The 26,284-nt window shown below is 49.5% G+C and overlaps 12 protein-coding genes across 12 annotated transcripts; 6 read left to right on the forward strand and 6 right to left on the reverse strand.

Annotated features, from left to right (window-relative positions):
• Nucleotides 1-223: 223 nt before the first annotated feature.
• Nucleotides 224-1,440, forward strand: BO83DRAFT_406827 (carboxymuconolactone decarboxylase family protein; the record flags this gene model as incomplete). The annotated part of the gene is made up of 2 exons (XM_025533901.1): nucleotides 224-275; nucleotides 633-1,440. The coding sequence occupies 2 exons, from the start codon at nucleotides 224-226 to the stop codon at nucleotides 1,301-1,303; spliced, it is 723 nt and encodes a 240-aa protein (XP_025390123.1). The 3' UTR covers nucleotides 1,304-1,440.
• BO83DRAFT_461680 (putative 2-ketogluconate transporter) lies at nucleotides 1,356-3,292 on the reverse strand. The gene is made up of 5 exons (XM_025537268.1): nucleotides 2,866-3,292; nucleotides 2,543-2,820; nucleotides 1,974-2,492; nucleotides 1,705-1,916; nucleotides 1,356-1,652 (listed from the first exon to the last, which is right to left on the reverse strand). Exons 1-5 carry the CDS (start codon nucleotides 3,226-3,228, stop codon nucleotides 1,408-1,410), a joined length of 1,617 nt encoding a protein of 538 aa, XP_025390124.1. The 5' UTR covers nucleotides 3,229-3,292; the 3' UTR covers nucleotides 1,356-1,407.
• A 379-nt stretch (nucleotides 3,293-3,671) lies between these two features.
• On the forward strand, nucleotides 3,672-4,899 carry BO83DRAFT_461687 (glycoside hydrolase family 88/105 protein). Its single transcript, XM_025537269.1, has one exon. It carries the CDS (start codon nucleotides 3,732-3,734, stop codon nucleotides 4,827-4,829), a length of 1,098 nt encoding a protein of 365 aa, XP_025390125.1. The 5' UTR covers nucleotides 3,672-3,731; the 3' UTR covers nucleotides 4,830-4,899.
• Nucleotides 4,900-6,074: 1,175 nt separating this feature from the next.
• On the reverse strand, nucleotides 6,075-8,055 carry BO83DRAFT_406829 (phosphotransferase family protein; the record flags this gene model as incomplete). The annotated part of the gene is made up of 4 exons (XM_025533902.1): nucleotides 7,378-8,055; nucleotides 7,020-7,331; nucleotides 6,246-6,999; nucleotides 6,075-6,200 (listed from the first exon to the last, which is right to left on the reverse strand). Exons 1-4 carry the CDS (start codon nucleotides 7,692-7,694, stop codon nucleotides 6,075-6,077), a joined length of 1,509 nt encoding a protein of 502 aa, XP_025390126.1. The 5' UTR covers nucleotides 7,695-8,055.
• Nucleotides 8,056-9,600: 1,545 nt separating this feature from the next.
• On the forward strand, nucleotides 9,601-11,491 carry BO83DRAFT_376761 (aldehyde dehydrogenase family protein). Its single transcript, XM_025530810.1, has 3 exons — nucleotides 9,601-9,941; nucleotides 9,993-10,772; nucleotides 10,817-11,491. Exons 1-3 carry the CDS (start codon nucleotides 9,924-9,926, stop codon nucleotides 11,438-11,440), a joined length of 1,422 nt encoding a protein of 473 aa, XP_025390127.1. The 5' UTR covers nucleotides 9,601-9,923; the 3' UTR covers nucleotides 11,441-11,491.
• BO83DRAFT_406831 (amidohydrolase) lies at nucleotides 11,484-13,097 on the reverse strand (the record flags this gene model as incomplete). Its single annotated transcript, XM_025533903.1, has 3 exons — nucleotides 12,651-13,097; nucleotides 12,327-12,571; nucleotides 11,484-12,255 (listed from the first exon to the last, which is right to left on the reverse strand). The coding sequence occupies exons 1-3, from the start codon at nucleotides 13,020-13,022 to the stop codon at nucleotides 11,484-11,486; spliced, it is 1,389 nt and encodes a 462-aa protein (XP_025390128.1). The 5' UTR covers nucleotides 13,023-13,097.
• Nucleotides 13,098-14,656: 1,559 nt separating this feature from the next.
• On the reverse strand, nucleotides 14,657-14,989 carry BO83DRAFT_425211 (uncharacterized protein; the record flags this gene model as incomplete). Its single annotated transcript, XM_025535195.1, has 1 exon — nucleotides 14,657-14,989. The coding sequence occupies one exon, from the start codon at nucleotides 14,987-14,989 to the stop codon at nucleotides 14,657-14,659; it is 333 nt and encodes a 110-aa protein (XP_025390129.1).
• A 1,740-nt stretch (nucleotides 14,990-16,729) lies between these two features.
• BO83DRAFT_386955 (uncharacterized protein) lies at nucleotides 16,730-17,428 on the forward strand (the record flags this gene model as incomplete). The annotated part of the gene is made up of 1 exon (XM_025532694.1): nucleotides 16,730-17,428. One exon carries the CDS (start codon nucleotides 16,730-16,732, stop codon nucleotides 17,426-17,428), a length of 699 nt encoding a protein of 232 aa, XP_025390130.1.
• Nucleotides 17,429-18,202: 774 nt separating this feature from the next.
• BO83DRAFT_376762 (sialidase family protein) lies at nucleotides 18,203-19,652 on the forward strand. The gene has a single exon (XM_025530811.1). It carries the CDS (start codon nucleotides 18,430-18,432, stop codon nucleotides 19,558-19,560), a length of 1,131 nt encoding a protein of 376 aa, XP_025390131.1. The 5' UTR covers nucleotides 18,203-18,429; the 3' UTR covers nucleotides 19,561-19,652.
• A 120-nt stretch (nucleotides 19,653-19,772) lies between these two features.
• BO83DRAFT_415669 (uncharacterized protein) lies at nucleotides 19,773-21,046 on the reverse strand (the record flags this gene model as incomplete). Its single annotated transcript, XM_025534653.1, has 2 exons — nucleotides 19,773-20,254; nucleotides 20,311-21,046. 2 exons carry the CDS (start codon nucleotides 21,044-21,046, stop codon nucleotides 19,773-19,775), a joined length of 1,218 nt encoding a protein of 405 aa, XP_025390132.1.
• A 906-nt stretch (nucleotides 21,047-21,952) lies between these two features.
• Nucleotides 21,953-23,907, forward strand: BO83DRAFT_397208 (uncharacterized protein; the record flags this gene model as incomplete). Its single annotated transcript, XM_025533174.1, has 2 exons — nucleotides 21,953-22,789; nucleotides 22,825-23,907. 2 exons carry the CDS (start codon nucleotides 21,953-21,955, stop codon nucleotides 23,905-23,907), a joined length of 1,920 nt encoding a protein of 639 aa, XP_025390133.1.
• Nucleotides 23,908-24,105: 198 nt separating this feature from the next.
• On the reverse strand, nucleotides 24,106-26,250 carry BO83DRAFT_461709 (fungal specific transcription factor domain-containing protein; the record flags this gene model as incomplete). Its single annotated transcript, XM_025537270.1, has 6 exons — nucleotides 24,106-24,747; nucleotides 24,816-24,876; nucleotides 24,932-25,070; nucleotides 25,119-25,179; nucleotides 25,230-26,031; nucleotides 26,084-26,250. The coding sequence occupies 6 exons, from the start codon at nucleotides 26,248-26,250 to the stop codon at nucleotides 24,106-24,108; spliced, it is 1,872 nt and encodes a 623-aa protein (XP_025390134.1).
• Between the last annotated feature and the right edge of the window lie 34 nt (nucleotides 26,251-26,284).

Raw genomic sequence — 26,284 nt, forward strand, 5'->3', positions numbered from 1 at the left:
CTTCGGTGATATATCCATGACAGAGTGGGATGGTTTGGTGAGTCTATCTCAACAATATATAAATAGGATACTAGTTAGCATCTGAATGTTAATTTGTCAAGTATCATAGAAAGACAACTAAACACCGCATAGCACAGTATTAGCCCATCTCTCCCGATCTCAGCATCTCAGCTACTATTCTCCGAATTCAGTATGACTGCTCTATACCCCTGCAGACCCAAGAATGCGCCGACGCACGATCCCCGCACCCCAGACTCCCCCTGCACCAGTGAGCAGTAAGTAAGTTGGCAATTAGTTGACATTTACCTATCTAGGAGTTAGTTGCTACTCCCACCCCGAATCACCCCATACAAACACCAAAAAGATACTTAGTACTATCGGCATCTACACAGCCGACCACCCGCACCCGCACCCACTCGGCAACCAATCTCGGGTCGGGCGGATAAACGGTCCATCCCAAACTCACTCCAACATAACAATAATACTACTAAAGTGCTCCCATCCCCACCCCACCACCCTTCCCTCCATCCACATTAACCAACTTATGTTTATCATCCCCAAACCCCGACCCAAACACTTCCCTTTTAAACTGTAAGCCGATACCTCCCCTCTCTTCTCATCCTACAACAAAGCTAACAACATCACCAATAGTCCCTCAAATCCCTCACGAAAAATGCGTCTCCCCTACGCCCCCTCCACCCCCCCGGACCCCACCGACCTCCCCACCACCGAAATCTACTCCCGCATCGCCGCCCGCCGGCATCCCCGCCCCCTCATCCCCCTCGACCTCTCCCTGCTTCATTCCCCCCCGGTCGCCGACGGCTGGAACAGCTTCCTCGGCGCGATCCGCACTCAGACCATCATTGACGGCGGATTACTCGAGCTGGCGGTGTGTCGCGTCGCCGTGCTGACAAATGCCATTTACGAGTGGAATGCGCATGCGCCGTTGGCGCTGAAGGGGGGCATTAAGGGGGTGGAGTTGGGTGCGGTGCGGACACTTCCCTCTCTGGCCGAGGGAGATGCGAAGGCGGAGGAGGAATTGAAGGGAAGTCAATTGACGGATCTGCAGAAGGCCGTGGTGCGGTATGTGGATGAGATGACGCGGACGGTGAAAGTGCAGGATAGTACATTTGAGAGGTTGAAGGAGGTGGGGTTGTCGGATCGGGAGATTGTCGAGTTGACGACGGGCGTGGCGGGGTATAACTGTGTGAGTCGGGTGTTGGTTGCGCTGGATGTGGGGGAGAATAATGGGAGGGAGATGAGGAGTGTGGATGATTTGGTTGCTGATCTTGAGAGGAAGTGATCTAGTATCGTCTATCTAGTATATAATGGGTGTATATAGTGGGAGGGGTGATAAGGGTATCAGATGCTGGAATTGTACGGGAGGTGCAAGGTAGCTAGCTACGCCTAGTATATATACCTAAAGTGGATATTCTCTCGGTCTGTCCTGTCCTCGAACGCCCTCGCTAGATGGTCCTCGCCCTCTAGGGATATACCCATCTCTGCCATTGCCTTGTCCTTCTTCTTGTTCTCTCGGATCAGGTAGAAGCGCAGGAAGATCACCGCCAGTGTCATGGCGGAGTAACAGCCGAGGTGCACGCCAAAGGCAGTGAAGTACCGCGGGGCGTCGCGGTCGAGGAATACTTGGGGGCCTATTTCATTAGTATGACTCTGGGGAAGATAGACGCGTGGTGTAGGGCCTACCGATGGCGTTCCCGACGGCCCATGAGACAAACGTCGCGGCCACAACAGTTGACTTCTTAGTAGCGCCGGCAATGTTTCTCGTCACCATGGACAAGCCCAAGTTCTGCGCAGACCAGAACGATAGCGTGATGTAGTAGCTGATGAGCAGGCCAACTTTGGTGCTAAGGGAGTGGTTCTGCACCGTCATGAGGACGATGGTTCCGACGAAGGATCTGCATCTTGTTAACATCACTCACGCATTTTAGATACAATAAGAGAGGGAGGCTCACGGAATAATAAATCCCAACATTACCAGCAAGTTCTGCTGATATTTCTTGACCAACCACGCACTGGTCAACAACACAATGATGATGTAAAAGCCCAGAACCATCGCCAACAACTGCGTCTGCAACTCCGTAAAGTTAAACCCACTAATAATGATGTTCGCAAACGCTCCTAGCCCACTCGTGGGCAGCGTGGTAAAGACCTGAATCGCGCAGTAGCAGTACATCTGCGGATCCCGGAACGCTTCCCACATCTGGTACGCGCGGAACTTCTTATTCTGCAGTCCTGTCTGGTTGGCGCGCACACGCTCAACCATCTTGTGCTTGTCCTCTTCGGTAAAGCACTTGGCGCGCATTGGGGAGTCAGGCATCCACCAGACCACGAAGAGGCCCCAGAGCACGGAAATGCAGCCGTAGGTGAGGAAGAGGGCTTGCCAAGATTTGAGGGCACGGTCAGACCCAATCAGACTGAAGCAATAGGCTAGGAGGCCACCGACGATTTGTTGGCCGCCATTCATCATGTACCTGTTGCCATGTGTTAGTGTGTGTAGATGAAAGGTGTAGGCTGGGATTACCAGAAGGTGACGGTAGAAGCTTGTTCTTCCCGCTTATACCACATTCCGGAAAGAACAACAAAGGAAGGCTGGCAGGCAGCTTCGAAGATACCAAGCAGAGTACGCACGGTAACTAGACCGGCGAAGTTATGGCATACCGAGTGCAAGGCTAGAATCGTACCCCAGCAGACGATATTGAAGCCAAGGTATTTGGCGATGCGGACGCGTTGGATGATCCAGTTGGTAGGGTATTCGACGATCAGAACGGCGATGTAGATGCAGGTTGTGAGCCAGGAGTACTATCCAGTTAGTGCATGAACGTGTGCAGGTATAGGCTCACTCACCTCCTGTCCCACAAGATGAGCATCGTTGCGAATGCCCATAATGGAAGCAAACGACATGGTACCCTTATCCAGCGCCTGCAGAAAATATGTCACGATCATAATGACCAACACACGACGATCAATCATGCGGCGAAGACGCCGACTATCGGCTTCATCGACCTCGATCTGGCCGCGCGTGGCATACTCCAGCACCTCATTATCGACGCGAGCAGCATCGATCGGGTCCTTGAGTTTGTCGGTGGGCGACAGCACCCGCTCGACATGGGAGACATCTTGAGTCGGCTTGTGATCCTCCACAGCTGTGGAAGCTCCCTTGGAGTCAGGCCCGCCCGCGGGCATCGAGCTAATATTCTCCATAGACATGTTGCTGCCAGACCTCTAGGGTTGGAGAGGATCAACTGGGTCAACCCAGCTGGGGGACCGGACACCCTTATATCGGTCATGCGGATGATAGAGTCTGACTAGGGCACGAGTGGCTGCTCCGTGGCTACATTATCACTCCAATGAGAGGCATGATGGTCTGATGCCAGGGATGGCTGCGGGCTGGGATTCTCCACGCGTACAATCCGGGGGCGGACCCTGCCGCCCCCGCGCGGGGACAATTGGCCCGAGCCCTTCGCTTAGAAGCAATTCAGGGCCTATCCTTAGTTTAGCATCTTAAACGACCAATCCCTCTATTTGCCGAGCGAGCTTGGCCTGATTAAGACGTGGCTACTCGGCAGAAATTAGCCCGAGGGCATACCCCGCATTGCTGCTTCAGCTCGACACGAGGGGTGCTTCATCCCACTTATAGACACTGGTCTCACCATACTGCAGCACAATCAACCACCCCATCAGCAATTCTCCTCAATTCCACATCTCCCACCATGGCTTCTACAACTCCTCCCGCTGTCAGGTCCAAGATTGACCTCCTCATCACCAACCTCGTCAACATCCAAGACAAAACCGGTCAATTCCTCCTCCCCCTCGCCGATGGCCGCATCATCGATACTAAGTCCTGGCACGGCTGGGAGTGGACACACGGTATCGGCCTCTATGGTATTTGGAAATACTACGAGATGACCGGCTCCCCACACCTCCTGCAGATAATCGAGGATTGGTTCGCCGCCCGTTTCGCAGAAGGCGGCACCACCAAGAACATCAACACAATGGCCGTCTTCCTCACACTTGCCTACGTTTACGAGAAGACGCAAAACCCCATTTATCTTCCCTGGCTGGATTCATGGGCCGAGTGGGCCATGCATGAACTCCCACGCACTAAGCAGGGTGGAATGCAGCATGCTACGTACCTCACCGAGAATTACCAGCAATTGTGGGATGATACGTTGATGATGACTGTGATGCCGTTGGCGAAGATTGGAAAGTTGCTGAATCGACCGGAGTATGTAGAGGAGGCCAAGCGTCAGACGTTAGTGCACGTAAAGTACTTGGTGGATACGAGCACCGGTCTGTGGTTTCATGGGTGGACGTTTGAGGAGGGAGGACATAACTTTGCTCGGGCGAGGTGGGCGCGCGGTAATAGTTGGGTGACGATGGTCATCCCGGAGTTTGTTGAGTTGTTGGAATTGAAGGAGACGGATCCCATTCGCCTGTTCTTGTTGGATACGTTAGAGGCCCAATGCGAGGCATTGATGGGCCTGCAGGAGGAATCGGGCTTTTGGCACACTCTGCTTGACCATCCTGATTCGTACGTCGAGGCTTCCGCCACGGCAGGCTTTGCATATGGTATCCTCAAAGCTGTTAGGAAAAGGTATCTGCCAAAGAAGTATCGGGTAGTTGCAGAGAAGGCTATTCAAGCAGTGTTGGGCGCCGTCGATGAGACAGGAGAACTGCAGCAGACGAGCTTTGGAACCGGCATGGGAGATTCTTTGGACTTCTATAAGAACATTCCTTTGACAGCCATGCCATATGGACAGGCCATGGCTATAATGGCGCTGGGCGAGTACCTCCGGGGATATCTGTAGGAATGTACCATCCTTTTCCGCTTTTTAGATAGCATATAGAGCATGGCATCAACTTTTGGTTCAGTTAAAATGTGATTGATTTGACACAAGCTAGTAAATCGTGCGCTTGCGCCCATCATCCTGCACTAAATAATGCTGGTGCAATGGCTTGCACTCATTGGACCGACGTAGCGCAGGCCCTAGGAGTCATAAAACAAATGTTGTATTAGTCTATGGTTCCGAGCACTGCACTGGTCCAGAAAAATTGAGTTACATGGGAAAGAGATTGGGATAATGTAAGTAATTTATTAGTCAGTAATCTTCACACAGCCGCTCTGCCTCGGCGTGATAGCTAGTAAAATTCGGCCTTGATCTATTCTTGCCAGCACAATTCAGCGCATCGATATGATCCAATCTGATTGACACAAAGGTCAAAGGGAGTGGTGAGGCTAGGCCTAAATTTAAGGCTAGCGCTAGAAGACAAGGACCATTCCAGCCTTGGATGACAACCTGATGCTAGTGCTAGTCTAGATAATATTCCTTTAGTGTTTTTGCTCTTCTTCGTAATGTCTAACCCACGAGGCCCCGCGGCTAGGAAGAATCAAATGGCTGCAATCACGCGTTATAATGAGAGCTGGCACTGAAGAAGCGGGGGTATTCAAGTACAGCCGACTCAACATAATAGCGCAGCGCTAAATTTTCTCAGATAATGGAATTGCTCGAGCCTTGCTCAGGAGGCTTTATAAAGCCTATAAAAGCTGCTCTAAATTTGAATAGAACTTCCTTGTTCTAAAGTCTGCTTCTCTGATCATCAGATCTTTATATTGTCTTATGTATTCTCATCAAGCCTCTAAAACTTCACCAAAAGACACATTCCTATCATTCCAGAAACCTTCATTTCATACACATTATTATGCCTTAGAGGATGATGTGTCCAGTCACTAACACCTCCAGAATTGCCTACACCGCCAGCTGATTCAATGAAGAAGAAATACTACTCCAGTAGTAATAAGGTCTATTACTACTTACCAGGAGGTCCGTATCCCTGTCCCTCCTTAGAAAGCTTAATAGCTAACCGGACTAGAGGATGAGTGGCACACGGGCGTGATCGATAAGGCAACATCCAGCACTCATTTGCATCTGGTAAGCAGCATATCCCTTAAATGAGCTTAACGCTTACCTCGGAGACTCGGTCATAGATGATGAGACTGGAAAGATCTACAACGTGAAGGCGGAGTATATTCGCCTCCGTCTCTGAGTACTCGGTTAGGAAATGTTTCCCCAGTCTTTCTTGAATTCCAAGATCCACTTCCACAACTTGGAATCAGTGACAAAGAGCTCTCCGGTTTTTCGGAGGCGTTGTTGATGAAATGGCGTGTATTGGCAACCCCACTGTGAAATCAATGTTAGCTTCCTCGCAATTGTATCTCTGAAAACGTCATCCCGGAAGTAGTTGGACTCTGCCTTCTTGAGCTTCTCCAAAGGCTGGTCCTCTAGTCGGACGTCATTGTAGAGCTCAATATAGCTAGGGGACGATCGCCTTTCGGCAAAGTAAGATCCGATGTCTTTGCTGTGGCCGTAGGTATGTTCCCATAGGGCCGTAAAAAGACCGTGGTCGTCAATCGAATCAAAATTAAGAAACCGGGTCAACAGCCACGAGCACCTGCCCTCTTTCACAAGTTCAAGGGCGGCCTTAATGCTTTCTGTCCGTTGATCACACGTGTCTCCTATGATGGCAGTTTCGAATCCATCTTGGAAGGCAAGGCGGAGGCTCTTATCCAACTCGTAGCGCGACTGCGGCAGGCCGGGGGGTGTCAACAGCAGGGCTTCTGGGACAGTTGTTGAAAATGCCCAGTCGATGATACATGTGATATTGAAATCATCGTCGACGTATATATTATTCACGCTTAAATCCGCATGACATAGTGGAAACAAATGCGAGTCGGTGTTAGGTAATTGCGACCTCCATGCTGGTATAAGCTCTCGGAGTGCGTGTGCAGCCACTATGTAATCGAGTCTGTTGTCAGATGAGTCGAGCTTTTTCCCAACAGTGACGAAGTCATTCCACAGATCACAGGCTTCAAGGTACTGATCGTGTGATTCATAGTCTTCACGGCTAGGAATAGGGGCAGTAAAGCAGTGATGAGAAAGCTGTAAAACTTCTGCATGTTTGCATGTTGGTTCAATATAGCTATTAGGCTATCGAAAAACTGTTCCTCAGAAATAAATGGCCCTCGGGCAACACCTTCTAGTGAATAACGGTCGTGCAGTATATGACCACGGGAGAGACATTCTTCGACTGGAACAAGCCCATCTCGCTCGAAGAGTGAGCCGATCCGACTGAACCGTAACTGTGAGAGCTTATAAGTTGTCTCTCCTAGTTGACGAAGCACTTTGGCTTTCAACGATGCAGCCAATACTGGTTTGTCGGACTCTGGGTTTTTCCAGGCTTTTTCAAGGGGCCAGCCGGACGCCTTGCTCATCAATATGAATGGTATGCCGATTTCATTTTCGGCATTGGCCCTTCCAAAATCAGCGTGTAATAGATAAGGTGGAAAACACAACTTACCTGTAAAGGTGTACAGTGGGCACTGGAATGTCACTATTTTGTTGTACATATTTCATGGTAGCGGCTTCACTTTCAAGCAATTTCGAGCTAAGCTCCATCGATAACTCGGCGCCATTCGTATGTGGCGACCGCAGGACCCACTGAACTCCATCTTCGAAGGTAAGGAAAACGGCCCAATTAAAGCTGCCGCTCGCGGGATGTTGGTCGGGGTTACAAGTGCATGCAATATCCTGTCGAAGGCTGCTTGCAGTCCGGCAAAGAGCCTGTACATCAAATTTGGCATACAGAAATATGGGAGGCCTCTTGTCGGATGGCATGATGGAATCCAAGACTTCGCACGTTCCTGTGGAGTATGGATCTGCAAGTAGTGCCAGCTTCGCTATAAATAGCAGGGCAGACCGATGATGGAAAAAGGATGTGTTGTGATCAGCCTACAACATGATACAGTGTAGCCCTCCAAAGTGATTTTGAAGCAAACGATGGCTATAGCTTGACAAGCCGTAGGTAGACGGGTCTGGAAAGTGTTCCTGGGGTAGTGCTAGTAACACCGGGAAGTGAGCCCAACCACGGGAAACCGCACAACAGCAGGCCGTAAATGGCGAACACAGGGAAGTAATATCTTCAAAATATATGATTTCTCGCAGATTTCGGAGGACTGAGATGTACTTTACTATTCACAGAAGCAAAGGAGAGGAACACTGGTAGTCATTCCCTTGCTTCCCACACGGCGCTTACGGAGTGCGGATTAATTATATTCCGGGGTGCAGGCCAGTTCCGTTAGGTTAGAATTGAACAATGCCCCATTTGATGGATTCTGTGGACCCCACGGATTAGTATACAAGCATAAGGGGTGAGCTTGAAGCTTTGCAGTAGGAGAGTACATGTATTGATGAAATCTTTATCTACAAGCATGGTCCTAATTAGTAATTTTATAATTACTCTCCCTTATCTATCAGAGTACCTGGATTCTCTACATTATGGAAAGTGACATTATATACACAATTATTATATGAAATTTCAGAAGCATGATCCGGTATTCTCCCACATGCTGTCTAGAGATCTCTGGCTTCTTATTCCCCACGCCTCAAGCCAGTTGTTATAAGTACAACCAGCCAGGGGAGACCTGCAGTTATAGTATAAGCCAATTGTAAACAATCAAACATACTTTTCAATGCTCCTCAATATTGTTAGACACATTCTTCAAGACCTTGTAATATAGATAACTACTATACTAGAGCTAGATACTGGTCATTATAGTTATTTTGGGAATATTAAAAACATTCCTACTGATGTATAATGAACGAATGAGACACTAGGACCTTTGTCATGTTTATCGTTGAAGATATGCAGAGTCGGTATCGAGGATGTTCAGACGTGCTAAATAGTGGGGAAGGTAAGGTCGGAGTCCCTTCTTTGCAGATGCTACAATGATGATCCTGTGGGTGTACTCTATCAAGGCTTTTGATATAATACTCAGCTACATCTCTCCCAGTCATCAGTAGGTTAAACTGGTCCGAGTCAATTAACCACTGTGCAGGCACGCAGCAGCAATCTCGGAGCGGAAGTCCCATGATCAAACCCAGCTGCGAGCTATCAGTCAAGCTAAGGTTTCAATAACCGCTTGCAGCTTGGTCATAAGCAGATCACCGGTGTATCGTGTCGCACTGACCATCTTGCTGAAGGCACCGACGCTGGGATGCTATCGGCTGGTGTGTTTCTCCGTTGCTCCGTGACATTAGTCAGCATATGGAAGTTGTCCTTGAAGACAGTTTCACCAGGTAAACGAGAAACAAAGAATAGTTAAGCAGTGCTACTGTGACGTAGTGTGTTTGATAATCATCAGATAATTCCATCACCACTCGCTTGGCGCGAAGTTTGCCCTTTTCGCTTGAGTCAGCTGGTATTCACGTCACGAAACACCCGCCGAGAGATACTCCGGATACCTGCGAACTATCTCGCCACACGCAAAGCCTCCAATCAATCAATCAATCAAGATGAGCATCTATCATCATGTGTCTATTTGCTATTAAGGCTACCAGGCGTCCGGAGAACGCCGCCTCAGGCAACAGGCCGGAGACACCGGTTGGCAAGCTGAAATGGAAGGCGGAAAATCTCCGACTGGAGGGAATGACGCCGTCCGTGCCTCGTGTCACTCGTGTAGATAATATCACATCGCACTGCTCTTCCACGTTCCAGCTGTGTGACGCTTGTCAATGCCGCATGCTGCAGGAGAACGTGATTGGAAAGTGAGACAAAGACGGCAATTCAGGCGTCCGACGATCAATCTGACATTCACCCACTGTTCGGAGCTAAACAGTCCCCATGCGCACCGTAGTGACTAACTAGATTCAAGGTGCGGGGAATGTCAGCAATCTCGCCGAATGCGGCCGGTATAGAGTTCAATGTAGCGGATTTGGCCGGCTTTCATGTGTTTGAGGTCCTTCTAGGCGCATTGCGATGCTGCTCTTATAGTCCGGCTGTGCCCTGCTCCAATTGCTTGCTTTCGTTCATCCTCATCATCGTAATAAATCACAACTTTGGACATCATGGCTTTGGATTACACTGTAAGTGATCAAACATCAATACTCCGATCTGCATGCGATCTAACAGCCCAGACCTTTTACAATGTCATCGACAACGAATTGACTTCCACAACGCAAACCCGTCATGGCATTAACCCAGCCAATTGCCAGCCTAATCCTGAAGTGCCCGTCTCAACGGCAGAAGATCTCGATCGCGCAGTGGGCGCTGCCAGCCGAGCGTTTCGTCAATGGTCACGGACCTCGTATGATGAGCGCCGCACTGCCATCCATTCCTTTGCTGATCGCATCGCAGCCAATAAGGAAGGATTGGTGGGACTTTTGTCCCGCGAGCAGGGCAAATCATTGAGCCAGGCATCGACCGAGCTGGACATGGCCATTCAGTGGACCCGTTCGCTCAGCTCCATCATTATTCCCCAGACGGTTGTCAATGACACAGATGACCGGGAGGTAATTCAGCGCTATATTCCCATCGGTGTAGCCGCTGCTATTGTGCCCTGGAATTTTCCCGTACTGCTGGCTATCGGCAAGATTGTCCCGGCTGTGTATACGGGTAATACTATCATCGTCAAGCCCTCCCCATACACGCCATACTGTGATTTGAAATTGGCAGAACTGGCAACACAATGCTTTCCACCGGGTGTGGTGCAGGCTCTCAGTGGGGGCGACGATCTGGGACCGATGATTACCGAGCACCCGGGTATTCAGAAGATTAGCTTCACGGGCTCAATAGCTACGGGCCAGCGTGTCATGGCTAGTTGTGCTAAGACGTTGAAGAAAGTGACATTGGAACTGGGCGGGAATGACCCCTGCATTGTCTGCGAGGATGTGGACATTGATGCTATAATTCCTCAGGTGTGTTGCATCTTCTGAATTTCCAATCTCTGCTAACATTATAGATTGCTTTCCTCTCCTTTCTATGCTCAAGTCAGATCTGCATGATGATCAAGCGCCTTTATGTGCACGAGAAAATTTACGATGAGTTCCGCGATAAACTCGTGCAGCATGTTCAAGCCCTGAAGATAGGCGAGGGAACCGAACCAGACGTGTTTATTGGGCCTCTGCAGAACAAAATGCAGTACGACAAGGCCAGTGACCTTCTTAACAACATCCATTCCAGCGGTCTGAGCACCTTCTCGAGTAACCCCACCCCCGGCCGAACAGGCTACTTCATCACTCCAACAATCGTCGACAACCCGCCCGAGACATCCCGGGTCGTGCAGGAGGAGCCATTCGCCCCGATCCTGCCTCTTATGAAATGGTCCGACGAGACGGACGTGCTGGCACGCGCTAACAACACAGACTACGGCCTAGGAGCATCCGTCTGGAGTCGCGACCTGCAACGTGCACGACGCATGGCAGATCAGCTCGAGGCGGGCTCAGTCTGGGTGAACTCACATTTCGATTGTGCGCCCTTCGCACCCTTCGGAGGACACAAGAAGAGCGGTCTCGGAGTGGAGTGGGGATTGAACGGACTGACAGGATGGTGCAACTCGCAGACTCTGTGGTTACCAAAGCTTTAATCAAATATCCGTACTTCACAAATCAATTTGATTCAATAAAACTTCACAAAACCGGCCACCTAGCACCCACCTTCCCCCCCAACCCAGCCCTCTCCACAACCTCCCTACTCCTCCTCTCCGCCTCCCTGACCACCTCCCCTTCATCCATAGTGACCAACTCGCCCTCCCTAACAACCACCTTCCCATCCACCATCACAAACCTCACATCCCTCCCCGTAGCCGTATACACTACCGCACTAACCGGATTAAACCAGGGCTGCATCTCCACGCCCCTAGCATCAATCGCCACAATATCCGCCTTCTTCCCCACCTCTAAACTCCCGATACTATCCTGCAACCCCAACGCCCTAGCCCCATTAATCGTCGCCATCTCCAGCACTTCCTCAGCACTTACAACCGTCGGATCCCCACTCGTCCCCTTATGTATAATCCCCGCCAGCTTCATCTCCTGCAACATATCGCAGGTATTATTACACGGCGCACCATCCGTCCCCAACCCAATATTCACCCCCGCACGCTGCAGATCCGGGACTCGGCATGTGCCCGACGCGAGCTTCGCATTGGAGGTGGGGCAGTGCGCGACGTGTGTTCCGGACTTAGCTAGAAGCGAGATATCCCCGTCGTCGAGGTGCACCATGTGTACTAGGACAGTGGAGGGCGAGAGGAGCCCGACACTGTCGCAGTACGTCATGGGGGTATGGTTGACGGAAGCGAAGAAGTCCCGGTCTGCGGAGACTTCGGCGCAGTGCATGGTTATGGGGATGTTGTGTTCCGCTGACAGGGCAGTCATTTCTTTGTAGAGGGCAGGAGACACTCTGAGAGATTCGTCAGTTAATACCATAATAAGAGGGCAATATTTAGATGGAGAAAAGAAAAGGGTGTATACCCCCCCGGCGTCCTCGCCCCAAACCAAACCCTAATCCGATCCCCCGCCTTCCCATTCCACTTCTCCCACATCTTCATCGTGCCCAGCAAGGACGTTTCCCGATCCTCAATGAGGCCTGGATGCATCGCCCACGCATCGTCTTTCGCGTATCGGCCTGTATCCATTACGATCTTGCCCAGGCACCCGCGGATCCCGCTCTCCTCGACGGCGCGACATAGTCCGTCGAAGCCATACCGGTCTGCGAACTACCCATCCACAGTATCATATCAGCACGACCCGTGTACATATCCCCGAAACCAGGAAGGGAGGGAGAGAGAGAAATACCATGCTCTCCAAAAAACACGTCGTCCCACTCTTCAACATTTCCGCAATACTCAACCTCGCCGCCGCATATCCATCCTGGGGCGTGAAGTTACCCTGCAGGACCCAGATGCGCTCGCATAGCCAGGATACCAGCTCGAGATCGTCTGCGCAGCCGCGGAGGAGCGTCTGGGCGGTGTGCATATGCGTGGAGATTAGTCCCGGAATGAGGATGTGGCCGGTTAGATCGATGACTTCGTCATCGGGGTATTTGGCTAGTAGGACGGGGGTTTTGTCGATGTCGGTTATGTAATTGGACTCGGTGCGGAGGGCGCCGTTGGTGAGGATAGTGCGGGTCGGGGAGAGGGTTAGGATTGTGGTGTTGGTTAGGAGCATTTTGGTTCAATTGAGAGGGAATGAGATATAATTGAGGGTTGAGGTAGGGGTTGTAAGTGGTCAGTGGTGTTTTACTTTTGTGGCGGTTTGTGTAGGGGCGTTTTATTATATAGATGGGGTGGTGGCGGAGGTCGCCGATGAGGGGGTGAAGGAGGATATCGGAATGGAAAATTGGGGATAGAGATAAGATTAGGACGGGTTATCATATCAGATTAGCGTACTCCGCACACGGAATCGTATTCATCCCTTTCGTAACCATCAATGCACTTCTCAGAGTCTCTGCCCACCTGATATCGTTCATCATGGACGAGATAAATGGACGTGTACTTAAAGCTATCCAAGATCTAAAGACTATTCGGGTTACTCTTGACATTCCTACTTAACTTTTAACCTCTGAGAACTATCTTGATTCAGCATTTGAACTCGTTGAACCGTTCACGAACAGCTGGGAAGAACACCACGTGGTGCGAAAAATCGTCGTTGATGTGTATCCGCGACATGCATACGTTGTTATCGACATCAATAATTTTTCTTATGACTTCAAGCTCGCTCATTTACAGACCTTCGCTATTCCAGTCTATATTCTACTTTTGTCAAGGAAAAGCAAGCAATGGTCCTTCTTTAGACGACAGTTAGAGGATCGACGAGTCGCCAAGGATATTGCAGAGTTGCACAGGTGTAACGGCCAAAACCAACCCCCTTTCTTTGCAGACCATATTCGAGGGTCTGTTTACCTTTCTCCCCGTACAACATGAGGAAATGATGGACAAGTTGGGGTTTGTTGTGCATGCAACGTCGCATATTTTCGGGATCTTATTTCTTAACTTTTATGGCTTACTTGTGTTTCTAATGATCGAACTGGGGCTTTTAGCGAATCGAGCGCTTGTTAACAACTAGGTGTCTGTTCATTTAGTATCACTCGGTGTAATTGGTTATGTTCAGATCGGTTCCGGGATTTTGTTGCGGGTTAAGGAAAGAATTAGTGCATTGATAACTATATGTATTGCTCACAAGTAATTCTGCTCTTAGTGCAATGTGTGACATTAGTCCCCAACATCATCCTGCTCGGGTAAAGCGCTCACAAGTGGCTTCCAGTTGAGCCGAGCAGATCAAGGAAAAGGAGAGAAGCAGAGATTTCGGAAGAAAGTTTCCGGCATTTGGTAGTACAGTCCTCCGCCAACATTAAAATTGTAGATCGAAGGGGGTCTCATGATGACAATATTCTCTTACCATAGTGGAATATAAACAGAGAACCTTAGTTTGACAGGATATCTCAAGTAAAATGTAGGTGGTAAGCACCGACAAGCATTCTAAGTAAATTTTCTTAAAACCTACCGGCAAGCCTTGTTCATGTACATATCGATTATAAACCAACTCATTCAATCATTCATTCAAAATCAGTGGCAGTAATCCAGGGCCCGTCTCAATCGTACATAGTGTAAATAGGAAGATAACCGGAGACCGGCATTCTTCGCCCTTTAATTGCTAGCAAAATGCAAATCGACAATAAATGACCTGAACGTGACATATGACGAAGGATGACGTGCTGTATGATTCAATGAGAACCCCTTCCTAATGATACTAGCCACGACATACCCTCAATACTCTTCTCGGGTAAATACCTACCTCAACACTCAAGGCTTAGGGAAAGGCTGCACAGTCTCCCCAAACAAGAAAATAGCTGGCTTGTTGCTGAAATTAACAACATCCCCTATAACCTCCGGCACCTCGAGACTCTCAGATGCTTTCTTCATCCCCTCCTTACTTTCCCAGTGTACTCGGCTACCAACAGCATACGGAGGGGGTGTACCGTCCAAGGACGGCCCAAACTTGGTGACGGACCAGCTTTTGAGACCGTACTTGATCCAATGCTTCTCGATTAGCCTCATGTGAACGTTGGTGTAGTAATTGATATCGTATTTGGCATCGGGCTCGTTGGGGAAGACGACGGTGATTGTATAAGTCATGTTGATGAATGTTCCTCTGAATGAGATGTTATCTTGAAAGTTTTGGTGTTTTGGAGGATCGAATGTAGGCAAGGAGGTTAGTGTTTCAAACCTTCTGATTGAGGCGCAGGGTCAGCCTTATGTGGGATTCATTCTGAATATCGCGGTGAGTTACACCCGCTAAGTCCGTGAACTCACAACAAATCGGTAGAACTTCGATTGTTTCTACTCAATCATTCACATTTCCACTAGTTATATAGGATAGATTGAGTAGCCAGGCCTACCCTGGATCCTTGTCCGGAAGTATACCGAAGTATGACCGAGGCGTCATCAAGTTAGAGGCAGGCAAAGTCGTGTCTGCTGTGTGCCTTGGCCTTGATGTTCTGGTCAATGTGAAGTCATCGAATGTAACATGATTGGTTTCAGCACATAAGGTTACTGGTATCTCTGACGTGGTGGAATGAATTTTAGAACTTAGCCAAGGTATGTCCTTGTCGGAGACGAAACTACACAAGCATAAAGGAATCTATGAGAAGGCGGCTGGCGTTTTTGGCGTCAAGGCTCTCATCAGTGGGGAGAACGGCGAATTTCTTACGGGTCACAACCCGCCAAGCGCTGCAAGTTTTGGCGGTAGTGTTATCAAAGCTGCTGAGATGCGTATAAAGGGTCTTTTGAAGTTTGTCATGCTCTTCATTGAGTGCAATGAGTTGGTGGGTTCGGAAAGGACTATATGTGGAGGGTTTAATATATGCGTTTCAGGTTTTAAAATCGAAGTTTTCCTTTTCACAGTTAGTAAAAGCAGAAGGCTACCTTTACATGTAGATCCACTACGGTGCTGGAATTGATCTCCGTAGGAGCTGAGTTATATGTGACATATGCTTCGTTCGATAGTAACCTTGTCTGAAACATTAAAATCAACATTTCAAATGTATTTGTTCTCCTACGACAACGAAGACGAGCAGATAGTACTATGCATGAACCCCGACTAAACGTGGACAGGCCTGCCTGTATCTTTTGACATCTACTCTACAAATATATATTATGAGCACTGAATGATAAAAGGTTGCATATTGTACTATCGAAAGAACAACAAAGTAACAACGAAGCTCAAGCGACATAATCAGGTACTAGTTCATGAATGCACTCGCTTGCAAACAATACTACATCACCGACTAAAGTCCTGTGCAACTTGATCAATTCCAGTCTCTTTAATTATCAAGATTGGGAAAATTTAAAGCCACTGATACTTCCTGATGCTGACCACCTTTGTCTCCAGGATGTATTCAAATCTTTTCAACATTCGGAATTAACCTGTAAAATAAAAAGATGAAGACAATTTACCCTGCTATTCTGCGTATAAGACAGGTAAGGTCTTATTAGACAGCTGCAAACTCCATCATTGCAAATTAACTTACCCCACCTAGGGAATACGGCTGGATTACACAATGAATGAGGGAATGTCAGGCTGTTTGAGCGTATTGCCTCATGCACCCCTGCTACAACAAAGTGAAGGAGATACCCGATGTAGTTCAATAGTATTTTGGTTTTCCTTTAACCCCAGACTTGTATAAGAGAGAGCGCCAGTTGTCGAATACAGGTTCAGGATAAAACCCACCAACTAGAAACGTCAAGTCAGTTTATCTGTGGGCAAGCTTATACCAAGGGTCAGAATGATGGCCAGTAAGTACCTGATGGTTTCGATAATCTCTTCATAACCTTCTGTGTTATTTCATTTCCAGCCCAAATTATGAAGTACTAATTATGCCTATCATAGACCGAGAGAGCAGCATTCACAACCCCCATCCTTGCCCTTCGGATGACGAAAAATACGACGAGATCGAAGGAATCGACTACACCGCCGGGTATGTAAAGCAGCTCAGCTCAGACGATGCACTCCTCGCCGGAGCCTGGGGCATGAATGCCACTACAGAGCTATGGGACCTATGCTACCGAAGCGGCCCAAGGATGGCAAAAATTCTCGAGGATTTTGTCCGTAGCCTGAAGCCTTCAAAGAGGGCCTACGACGACGCAAGGGAAATCCTGACTATTGACATGCACCTATTCTACTGGTCCCAAGATATAGCTTATATATCCATCTTCGATGACCCCGAACCACCCAGCTTGGATTGGGACAAGGTCACGATGAACAACATTGTAGGAATCACTGCAATCTGGACTTTGCATGAAATGGCTAGGATCAAACCGGGTATGTTCCGCCACACTTATCAATACGTCCCTGGAGAGAGAAATCCGTTCAAGTTGGATGCCTATGATCTTCTTCATGGAATAATGCTTTTGCGCTGGGTGCTTCGCACCTGGAATTATGATCGCGACCAGCGGCCTGACAGACCTCGGCCGTTGAGGGCTAAGGAGAGACGGTTTTGGAGACCGAAAGCGCGCGTTATATCGTTCGTACCATTGCCTGAGCCGGAGGATAGTGAAATGATGGATATTGATTGAATGGTGCTATAACACGGGTTTATATGATGCGACAGTGCTTTGACCTATTCCAGTCTTGGACGATAGGGCAATTCATAAGCTGCGCTGTTCATTTTAGGGAGAAAAAGATCATTATAGATACAACATGAGTCTACTATATTCAGTGACCAGAGTGTGGGGGTCTTAGAAAATGATTGTAAAAGCAGATTTCCCATACAGATTCAATGGAATCTGACAGATCGTTTAGATTAAGTAAAGCGTGCCAAATTCCCACGTACTCAGGCAGTATAATGTAGTGGGGTGGGCCGGCAAATAGGACTGGGAATGCGTGCTATGACTTCTTTACCGGAAGTTGTTCTTGATTAGAAGATTTTGTTGAAGCCTCCTTCGGCAAGCTTGATAATCGAGGGACAGTGATGAGACGCTAATACTGGTACCGATAATTAACCAAGACGTGTTACCGCTGAGGCAGTTTGATAAACATTGCCTTAAGGGAGGTGTTGAGCGTTCTGGCTAGATACAGAGGGATCAAGAAGCATTATTGGCTTTCACACCCATAATCAAGTGGTAGTAGTTACACTAATCAAACGGTAATTACATACCCCATAGCCAGAAACTAGTGAAACAAAGCTTCTCACCCAATCAAGCTACCGACACTTAATCCTTCCCCGCGAAACAGGGCCATGACAGGTGCGGATCAGCCCTACATGCCGCCTCCATATGCCTTGTTCGCAATTCACCCCACCGTATCACATCACCGACCACCATTCAACCGCCCATCACTCCAACGTTCACCAACATGGCTAACCAGCTGAGTGAACATCATCATAATTATAGCATCAGGTCAGGCAACCGTGTTTCACCGCCGATCCCCCTGATGACGTCATCCTGGGCCTCAGCCACTCCCCACTTTGTCTCCATTTGCAAATAAATACCCCGCCTGTCAGCTTCTCAGGGTCCCAGGGTCCAAACACCTCCCACTCCAACTTGATCCGTCTTTCACTCTCCCTGCTACTCTCATCATGCCTGGACACTTCGGCCAGAAAATCCTCAACACCCTCGGCATCGACCATCACGGTCACCACGGCCATGGCCAAGGCCAACCCTACCAACAACCGCCCCCACCGGGCGACAACCGCCTCGCCGGCAATCGCGTCATCCATAACGACGAGCGCCTCCTCTCCCCCCACCCCGCAGGCACCTACCCACGCCTCGCACGCCTTAGCGACGGTCGCATTCTTGCCTCATTCACACGATTTGTCGGCGGCGGTGAACGCGTCCTAATGGTCTCCATCAGCGAGGATAACGGCCAAACTTTCACCGACCATGGCGAGATCACCCGCGGCAAGGGCGACGTTGATAACGTGTACCTTCTCGAGATCGGACCTGGAACTGTCCTCGCTGCCTTCCGTAATCACGATATTGGCCCTGGTGGTCCTACACACTTCCGCATCACTGTTTGCCGTTCCACGGACGCCGGGCGCAGCTGGTCCTTCGCCTCCCAGGCCGCAGAGAAGCCCGCCCCCTTGGGTATTTGGGAACCGTTCATGAGACTGGGTCGTCGGCCGGGAGAGATCCAGCTTACGTATTCGCAGGAGTTTGCGCATAACAACCAGTGCACCATGCTGGTGAGGTCGTATGATGGGGGTTCGTCGTGGTCGGCACCGCAGTGTCTACACGGGGCGGAGGATCAGCGCAGAGATGGTATGAATGGTATTGCGAGGACGTGGGATCAGGCGAGGAATTGCGAAGCGTTGGTTATGGTCTTTGAGACGACCACGTATGGCACATTTGATGTTGAGGCGCTGGTTAGTTATGATGATGGCGAGACGTGGGGTGGCAGGCAGCAAGTGTATGTGCCCCCGCAGGGACACAATGCTGGAGCCCCGCAGATTGCTAGTTTGGGTGATGGGTCGTTGGCAGTTATCTTCATGTGCGATGAGGATTTCGATGAGGTAAACTGGACCAGGAATGCTTGTGTCAAGGTCGTTTTTGGGTCCATGCCCCATGAAGGGAGGATTATGTGGACGAGGCCCACGACAGTGTGTCGGGACTCGAGTCACTGGCCGGGTATCTTCACTCTTGATGACAGACGGTTGTTGGCGCTGTATGAGTGTGGTGGACCTAAGGCGAAGACGATTGCGTTGGAGTGATAGTGGCCATATACCTAAATAACGGCGACATTGCATGTAATATGAGTTTAGCCTGATTGATGGAAATGACATGTTATTCTCAGGACGGTTCGAGTAATGAGAGTGTGCAACCCCATAGTACGACCATTGCCAGATCTGTAGCTGGTAGTATGTCTGCAAGTATGTGTCTTTTAGACGTGCTCTTGACACTTCATCTCTTCGCAGGCTGCAACTCATCGGCGACTGCTCCGATCACTCCCATTTCGACTGTCATGTCGACGTTTGTGTCTCCTCCCTGAGCTACGGGAGCTCTGACCAGAGGTCCACGAATAAACCGAGTAAAAGTCACTGCCAGCCACGGATCCAGCCTGGGATGCAGTGCTGTGCCGACTCTTATGTCGACGCGAATGATGTCGGATAGTATGCTGTTCGGTCTCTCCAGCTGATGCGACTGTCGAGGCGCGCTCTAACTCATCATCTGTTTCTCTACCAACGGCTTCCTCATATATGTACTCGTCACCACTCACTGGATCTTCTGCCAGCACATCACGCATCTTCTCTTGCACTTGTACCTGCTCGCCAGGTTGTCGTATTGTCTCATCGACGGACTGATCATGAATCACCAATCCGTCCGTCTTCCCAATCTCCCCATCATGCAATACCTGCATCCCCAACAACCTGGGATTCTCATCCTGTCCAGTCCCTATCCCGAATACTAATTCCTCATCAGCATCCCGATCCTCAAACACAGAATAATATGTTCACACTTACATTGTTCCCAAAACCCCCTCTGCGGCTTCCACAACCCCACATTCCCCAACTCGCCTTCCCTCACGCCGGGCAGAAACATTCTTACCAACGGCACCCCATTATGCACATCACAATAGACATCGAAAGGCTCAATACTTTCCACCGGGAATTTGACTGGCGTCTCCACCGTAATTGGATAATAGGCCGGAATTAGTAACCTGAAATGCACCTCCCCTTCCCCGCCTCCTCCTCTCCCGACCCCGGCCCTCCTCATAGCCTGCATATAAATAACCACCGCATCCAAACTCCCAAATATTCCAATGAATCTCTCTCCCAGCACGCCGCGATTCAGAACCAAATCCTCAAAATGATGTCGCCAGATCGTGTCGGGGTGATAGACGAGGTACCATATCGAAGACGGCTCGGATTTTATCTTGTGTTGCAGCATATTGTACACAAGGGTAGGGAACTCGGATGCGACGCGCAGTGCATTGTCGCGGGCGAGGGTGTCGGAGATGGTGCCCAGGTGGGAGGAAATTTGGCGTAGTTGGGTGTTGGTTTCAAGGGCTTGGTGGATGGTGATTGCTGCGAGCGCGGGGGGCGCGAAGCTGCTGGCTAGGGTGAGGGCTGTGCTGGCGTAGAGGGGGTTGTCGCCGTGGGAGTCTTGGGCGATCAGGATGGTGGAGAGCAGGTCGTGGGTGGTTTTGGAGATAGTTGTTAGGGTTGTTAGGAGGTTGGGGAGGGATTTGAAGACCATCTTGGTCTTGAAGGCAGTAATTGAGTATTTTTTGTCGTGGTGATGGGTGTTCCCGGGGTTTAGTATCAGACTTTGGTTGGGGTTTAGGTGTATTTACGATCATGATATGTGATTTTGTGGAGCTGTCCACGTTGACGCATTTGAGTGGGGTGGTTGGAACGAATTGAAACAACCGTTTCTCACTAAGCACTGAGGACAACTCATAGTGCTGATTGTGGACCAATTATTTATTCGCCTCACTTTGGGTGTATATTGTTTGTGATGATGATATAAATTATTCGGTTGCCCCCGATTTCAGGCTGCTTTGTTATTTGTTCATTTCAATGTTGCCAAATTGCCAAGAATAAAGAGCTGAGGAAGTGCTCTCAAATGTCTGCGATTACCCATGCAGATATGGGCAGAGTACCTTTATTATCGTCAAATACGGGAATTTCCGATGGGATCGTGTTCATTGTGATTGTAATTGAAGGGACCTATCAGTGATCAGAATCACTGGTACCGCTAAGTTACTCATATATGAGACCGTGTTTCAAATGGAGAACTTCAGATATACAAACCACGACATAATAGTCATAAATTCGTACGGTGCTCACCGATACGGCAGCATACCAAGCATGTAGTACAGTGGGGGTTCCCTGAAATCAAGCTCAAGCAACGGACTTCATCCTTTTGTTACATGCTTTTGTGATCCCCATGGTTGCTCTTGTCTTGATATAAGTTTGTAGTCGTTGTACCTTAGATGTCACTTCCTCTTATCCTCCCATTGCTGACCCGTGGAGCACTTATCATACTCTAATTTCTCTTCCCAGGCCATCGATACGTTTTTGCTTTGACAAGCTCCTGTCTTTCCTGAATAACCAGTCTTCTCATAACCCATATTCTCCCGGTTACTCCGATATTTATATCATGTCAGGAAGATTCATCAGCAGCAACTTGAATCCATCCAATCAACCCAGACAGAACCTGATAGGCATCTTTGGCCTTCCCGGATCTGGAAAGACCCATATTCTGAATCAACTCCGAAGGAAGCTTGAGGGAGGCCCTTTTTCATTTTATGAGTACGAAGAGGTCAGGAAAACCAGTCCTATTCACTGGCCTGCCTATGATAGGGCCTTTGAACTCATCAGACATAAATGCGATGATGCTGGGGTCACTGGAATTGCCACAGCTAATTACATGCTACCGGACGAGTTTAACGACCATCCATACACGACACTTCTCGATGATGGTACCCCCAATAGGCCGTTCACGCATATCATGTATGTGAACACCCCTGTCGAGGTAGCCCATCAGCGTTGTATGGAGGACGCTGAGAAGAATCTTGCCTGGTGTTCTCTTGATTACTTTCGCAAATGGGCCGATGAAGAAATCATTGGGCTAAAAGACACGTGTTTCGACCGGAAGATCATGTTCACCATGGTGGACTCTCATGACCTTCCGAAGATTATCGCCCTCATTCACACCTTTCAGCTTGATCGAAATGAAGAACACAATCAAGGCATTGTGGATCAGTGTGTTGACGAAGTTGTAGCTCCTTGGCAAGGGCAGGTGGAGAAGGTCCTAGTCATGGACTGCGATGGAGTCTTCGCACCCAAATCTGAAGAGCAGACCTTCTGGGAAATGTTCTATTCTGGCGAGAGTAATGACAAGGGACCCCGTGCCTTGCCGATGAGACTCCCGTGGTGTGGATTTATTGACGATTACATGGAATGCCGTCAATTAAGCTTAGCTTACGAGCAAGCTGTGGCCGACGGCCGATTCGACGAGGCCGCGGAAAGGCTGCGTCTGTAGTTGCTCTCTATCCCGAAATAAGAAGCTTTCTGCATCGTGTCTCGAAGTGTCCGCGCCTTCGCATCATCCTGGTGACTTCCAGACTACGCTTGCTGTGGGAAAGGGTTCTGGCGCAAGAGGGTCTCTCGCAATCTGTCAAGATCATTGGCTCGGGGCCACTATCCAACGGTTATATCGTCCCCCCTAAGGCTAAAGAGAAACCGATCAAGCGCCTCAGGACCGTCCATAACTTGCAAGTATGGGCGTTTGGAGGCCACGGCTCAGATGAGCAGATGCTTCATCGAGCACATTATTCGATCATCCTTCGCCGCCCAGATAATCCCGGCTATAATGAATTATGGTTATCGGACGTGGCTTTGAGATTGAAGAATTCAAAGGATTGCATAGATTCAACCACCTTCCATCTGAAGGAACTCGGGGAGCCGGCCTTTTTGGATCAACTCATGCAACATCAATTTACCCTTGCCCACGCGACCCACAAGGGTGTCGCAAAGTTGCTGCATACCAGGATGCTGAAATCGATATACTTCCCCGATCAGCGTTTGGAGGAAAATGTCTACAGTGAGGCTGGATGGTATCTTGCCAATGAATACATAAGCGAGATAGGAGGCATTGAGGAGGCTGCTATTGCTGTCTCCGAGGAGCCCAAAGCCACTGGCTATCAACTTGTCCGTGAAAGCGGCATGCTAATTATTCCCCTCACGGGAAGTAGTCACCAGATGGGCGCTGGAATTCGGGATGTCTTTCAGAAAGCTTGCACCCTGCAGACAGATAACCCAGAAGACATCGATGATGACCATCTACGGGAAATAGACACTGTTGTGCTTGTGGAAGCTGTCGCGGATAGTGCTGATGTTATCACGCGTTATGTCAACCACATCCACAGAGTGAAACCATGCCTTCCTATTCTCGTTGTGACCGGAATCCTTCAAGCCGAGCTAGTTGCACCTGGTGGACCGCTGTCGTCTCTCATTCGAGGCGGCCCCATTACGGTGGTTGCTCTAAGTCTAGCCAAAGGCAGAGAAATGACTACCGAAAGCTATGTTTATGAGACTGCTCGCATTTCCTGAGGCATGCCTGGCTTTTCTGGGAGATGTTATCGTGATCATTATCCCGGTTCGAAGTTTTCATTAAGCCTCATGTCGACTGTCCAGCTACCTGACTACTACAATTTGCAATGTTTGAATTTGACATATAGTACTAAATTGAGAACTAATTACCCTCCTCACTACCTCGTCATATAAACATTTCTATAGTACCAGTAATTACTATCCCCCGGAACAATACCCCTGCAACCTCTCCACCACAACCCCTACAATCCTCTCCAATCTCCGCGCAACCCCAAATTTCCTCCCAAAAACCCTCAGTAACTCCACCACCAGCCCCAAATCCTCCACAACTTTACTCTCCCTAACCACAACCCCCAACTCATCCGGCCTCGCCAGCGTAGCATACATCAGCGCCACCGCGCTCTGAAACACCCCCAACAGATTCAGCCAGTTATACGCAAACCGGCCCTGCCGATGCAGATTCATTGCCTGCCTGATCGCCATGGCAGCGGCTGTCGCTAACACCTTCACTTTCTGTTCGTCTAGAGAGGGGAATAGAGGAGATGGTCGATATAGCATTGTCATGTGGGTGTAGTAGTTCAGATCGAACCAAGCGCTGGTTAGATGTGGGATTGGCGATGGGGTTGGTGGGAGTGGGAAGGGCATGGTGCGGCGCCAGTGGAGGAGTTTCTTGTGTAGGGCTTGGAGGGTTTTGTTCCGGTCTTGATTGGGTGTGTTGGTTGGGGAGTGCAGGGCGGTAGTGATTTCGCTGGCGATGCGGCGGAGGGAGAGGATGTGGAGCGGTATGGAGAGGTCGGTTGCGTGGTTTGGGTCGTCTGTCGAGGTGGTGTCGGTGAAGGGCTGTAGTTTGTTGGTTAGTTTGAGATGGAGATTGTGGGTTTGGGGTGCGGTGGGGAAGTGGGAGTTACTTCGATGTCAATGTCGTTGTCGTGGATGGCAAAGGGACGGCCTAGGGCTATGGATACTACTCTGTTATTCTTCGTTAATAGATATGGGACAAGATGCGGGTATATGGGAGGGATACCTATCCATCATGTATAGAGAGAAGAATATCCGCTTGCGATATTCGATTACGTCGGATGGAAGACTGGCGTAGCTTGAAGAGCAGTGTAAGCCTATACCGATGGCCATGCGGGCGGCAACCCCGACGAGGAAGAACGTATCTTGATTCAGGTTAGTAGAATTATAGATCAGGTTGAGGGTGAACATACTTGGACCGACTTGATTAAAGAATGAATACGAGACTTGCAGCATCATGACCTCTAGCGCAGCCTGACTGGTCAGTCAGTCGACTTTGTCGCTGGAGGAGGAACATGACATACCATATCGCCCAAGCCAAGCGCGTCCTCGAAGTATACCATCGCTTTGTTGTAGTACAGTACAGACTCCGACTCGTCTCCCAATGTCACTGAGCAGTGTGTTGTCGACCCGATGGCTAGAACCATCCAGATGCGGAACATCCACAGCGCGGACCCTGCTAGATGGTCCTGCGGGTTGTTGTATACTCGCCATATGACGGATGCGAACTCGGTTTGACGGATGATAGGGTACAGAGTGTGGGAATGTGCAAAGTAAAACTCCATTAGGTATTCGATATGTGCCCTGTCTGGGAACTGCAGATCAGCTAGCGTTGTCTCGTCTTCCATGACGTGTGACAGAGGGAGTTGGTTGAATAGGCATGGCGATGAGAAGGAGTTGTTCAATTCCCAGAGCGAATTTGACGCATCGAGTAGAGGATCTGAGAGAGGTCCATCGTATTGCTCTGTAGACTCATCGGAAGTATCGTCGAATACAAATTCGGCTTTGTCGGGGGATAGCCGTCGTAAGACTGCCTGTGTTAGCTTGGCGAAAGATAGTCCTGATGAGGAGCCAAGATGTCGTTCTGCTGCAGCTTCTAGGGATAGTCGTTTGAGCTCATCGACCAGAAAGTCCGATCGGCTGTGAGATGGGGGAGTCGCAAAGGGGAAGGTGTCGCTGATGTCTGTATCCGGAGGTGTCGCGAAGTTGATTATTGGCTGGTCGAAGTCATGATCGGGTTGGAGGTTAGGGTATGGCGACGATACTAAGGCCGCGGAAAGCTGCTTCTCAAGCTCCCTAACGCGAGTCTCTAGTCCCTGTACGTATCTTCGACCCCTACTATTAGCGGATGAACTCGGATTATTGCTGGCACACTTACGCGATTGGATACGTGCCGACTTGTCGATCATCATCGAGAAAACTGCATTCTACCTGAGCATGAATACAGTTCTCACATTGTGGAAGTGTACGGTCGCAGCGCTTCTTCCGTCGGTGGCAGCGACGGCAGGAGGTGCTTGCACGGGCTGTACTCGAGGATGAAGGCATTTTTGGATGGATGGAGAGGGGGAAGAGGGGAGGC

Source organism: Aspergillus eucalypticola (assembly GCF_003184535.1).
Source record: "Aspergillus eucalypticola CBS 122712 chromosome Unknown BO83scaffold_7, whole genome shotgun sequence".
Classification (NCBI taxonomy): Eukaryota; Fungi; Ascomycota; class Eurotiomycetes; order Eurotiales; family Aspergillaceae; genus Aspergillus; species Aspergillus eucalypticola.

Coding starts and splice junctions, on each gene's coding strand:
- BO83DRAFT_461680 (XM_025537268.1), bottom strand. CDS start 3,228: ATGTCTATGGAGAATATTAGCTCGATGCCCGCGGGCGGGCCTGACTCC. Junction 2,821..2,865: donor CTCATCTTGTGGGACAGGAG/GTGAGTGAGCCT, acceptor CTAACTGGATAG/TACTCCTGGCTCACAACCTG. Junction 2,493..2,542: donor GCTTCTACCGTCACCTTCTG/GTAATCCCAGCC, acceptor ACATGGCAACAG/GTACATGATGAATGGCGGCC.
- BO83DRAFT_461687 (XM_025537269.1), top strand. CDS start 3,732: ATGGCTTCTACAACTCCTCCCGCTGTCAGGTCCAAGATTGACCTCCTC.
- BO83DRAFT_376761 (XM_025530810.1), top strand. Junction 10,773..10,816: donor TTGATGCTATAATTCCTCAG/GTGTGTTGCATC, acceptor CTAACATTATAG/ATTGCTTTCCTCTCCTTTCT.
- BO83DRAFT_376762 (XM_025530811.1), top strand. CDS start 18,430: ATGCCTGGACACTTCGGCCAGAAAATCCTCAACACCCTCGGCATCGAC.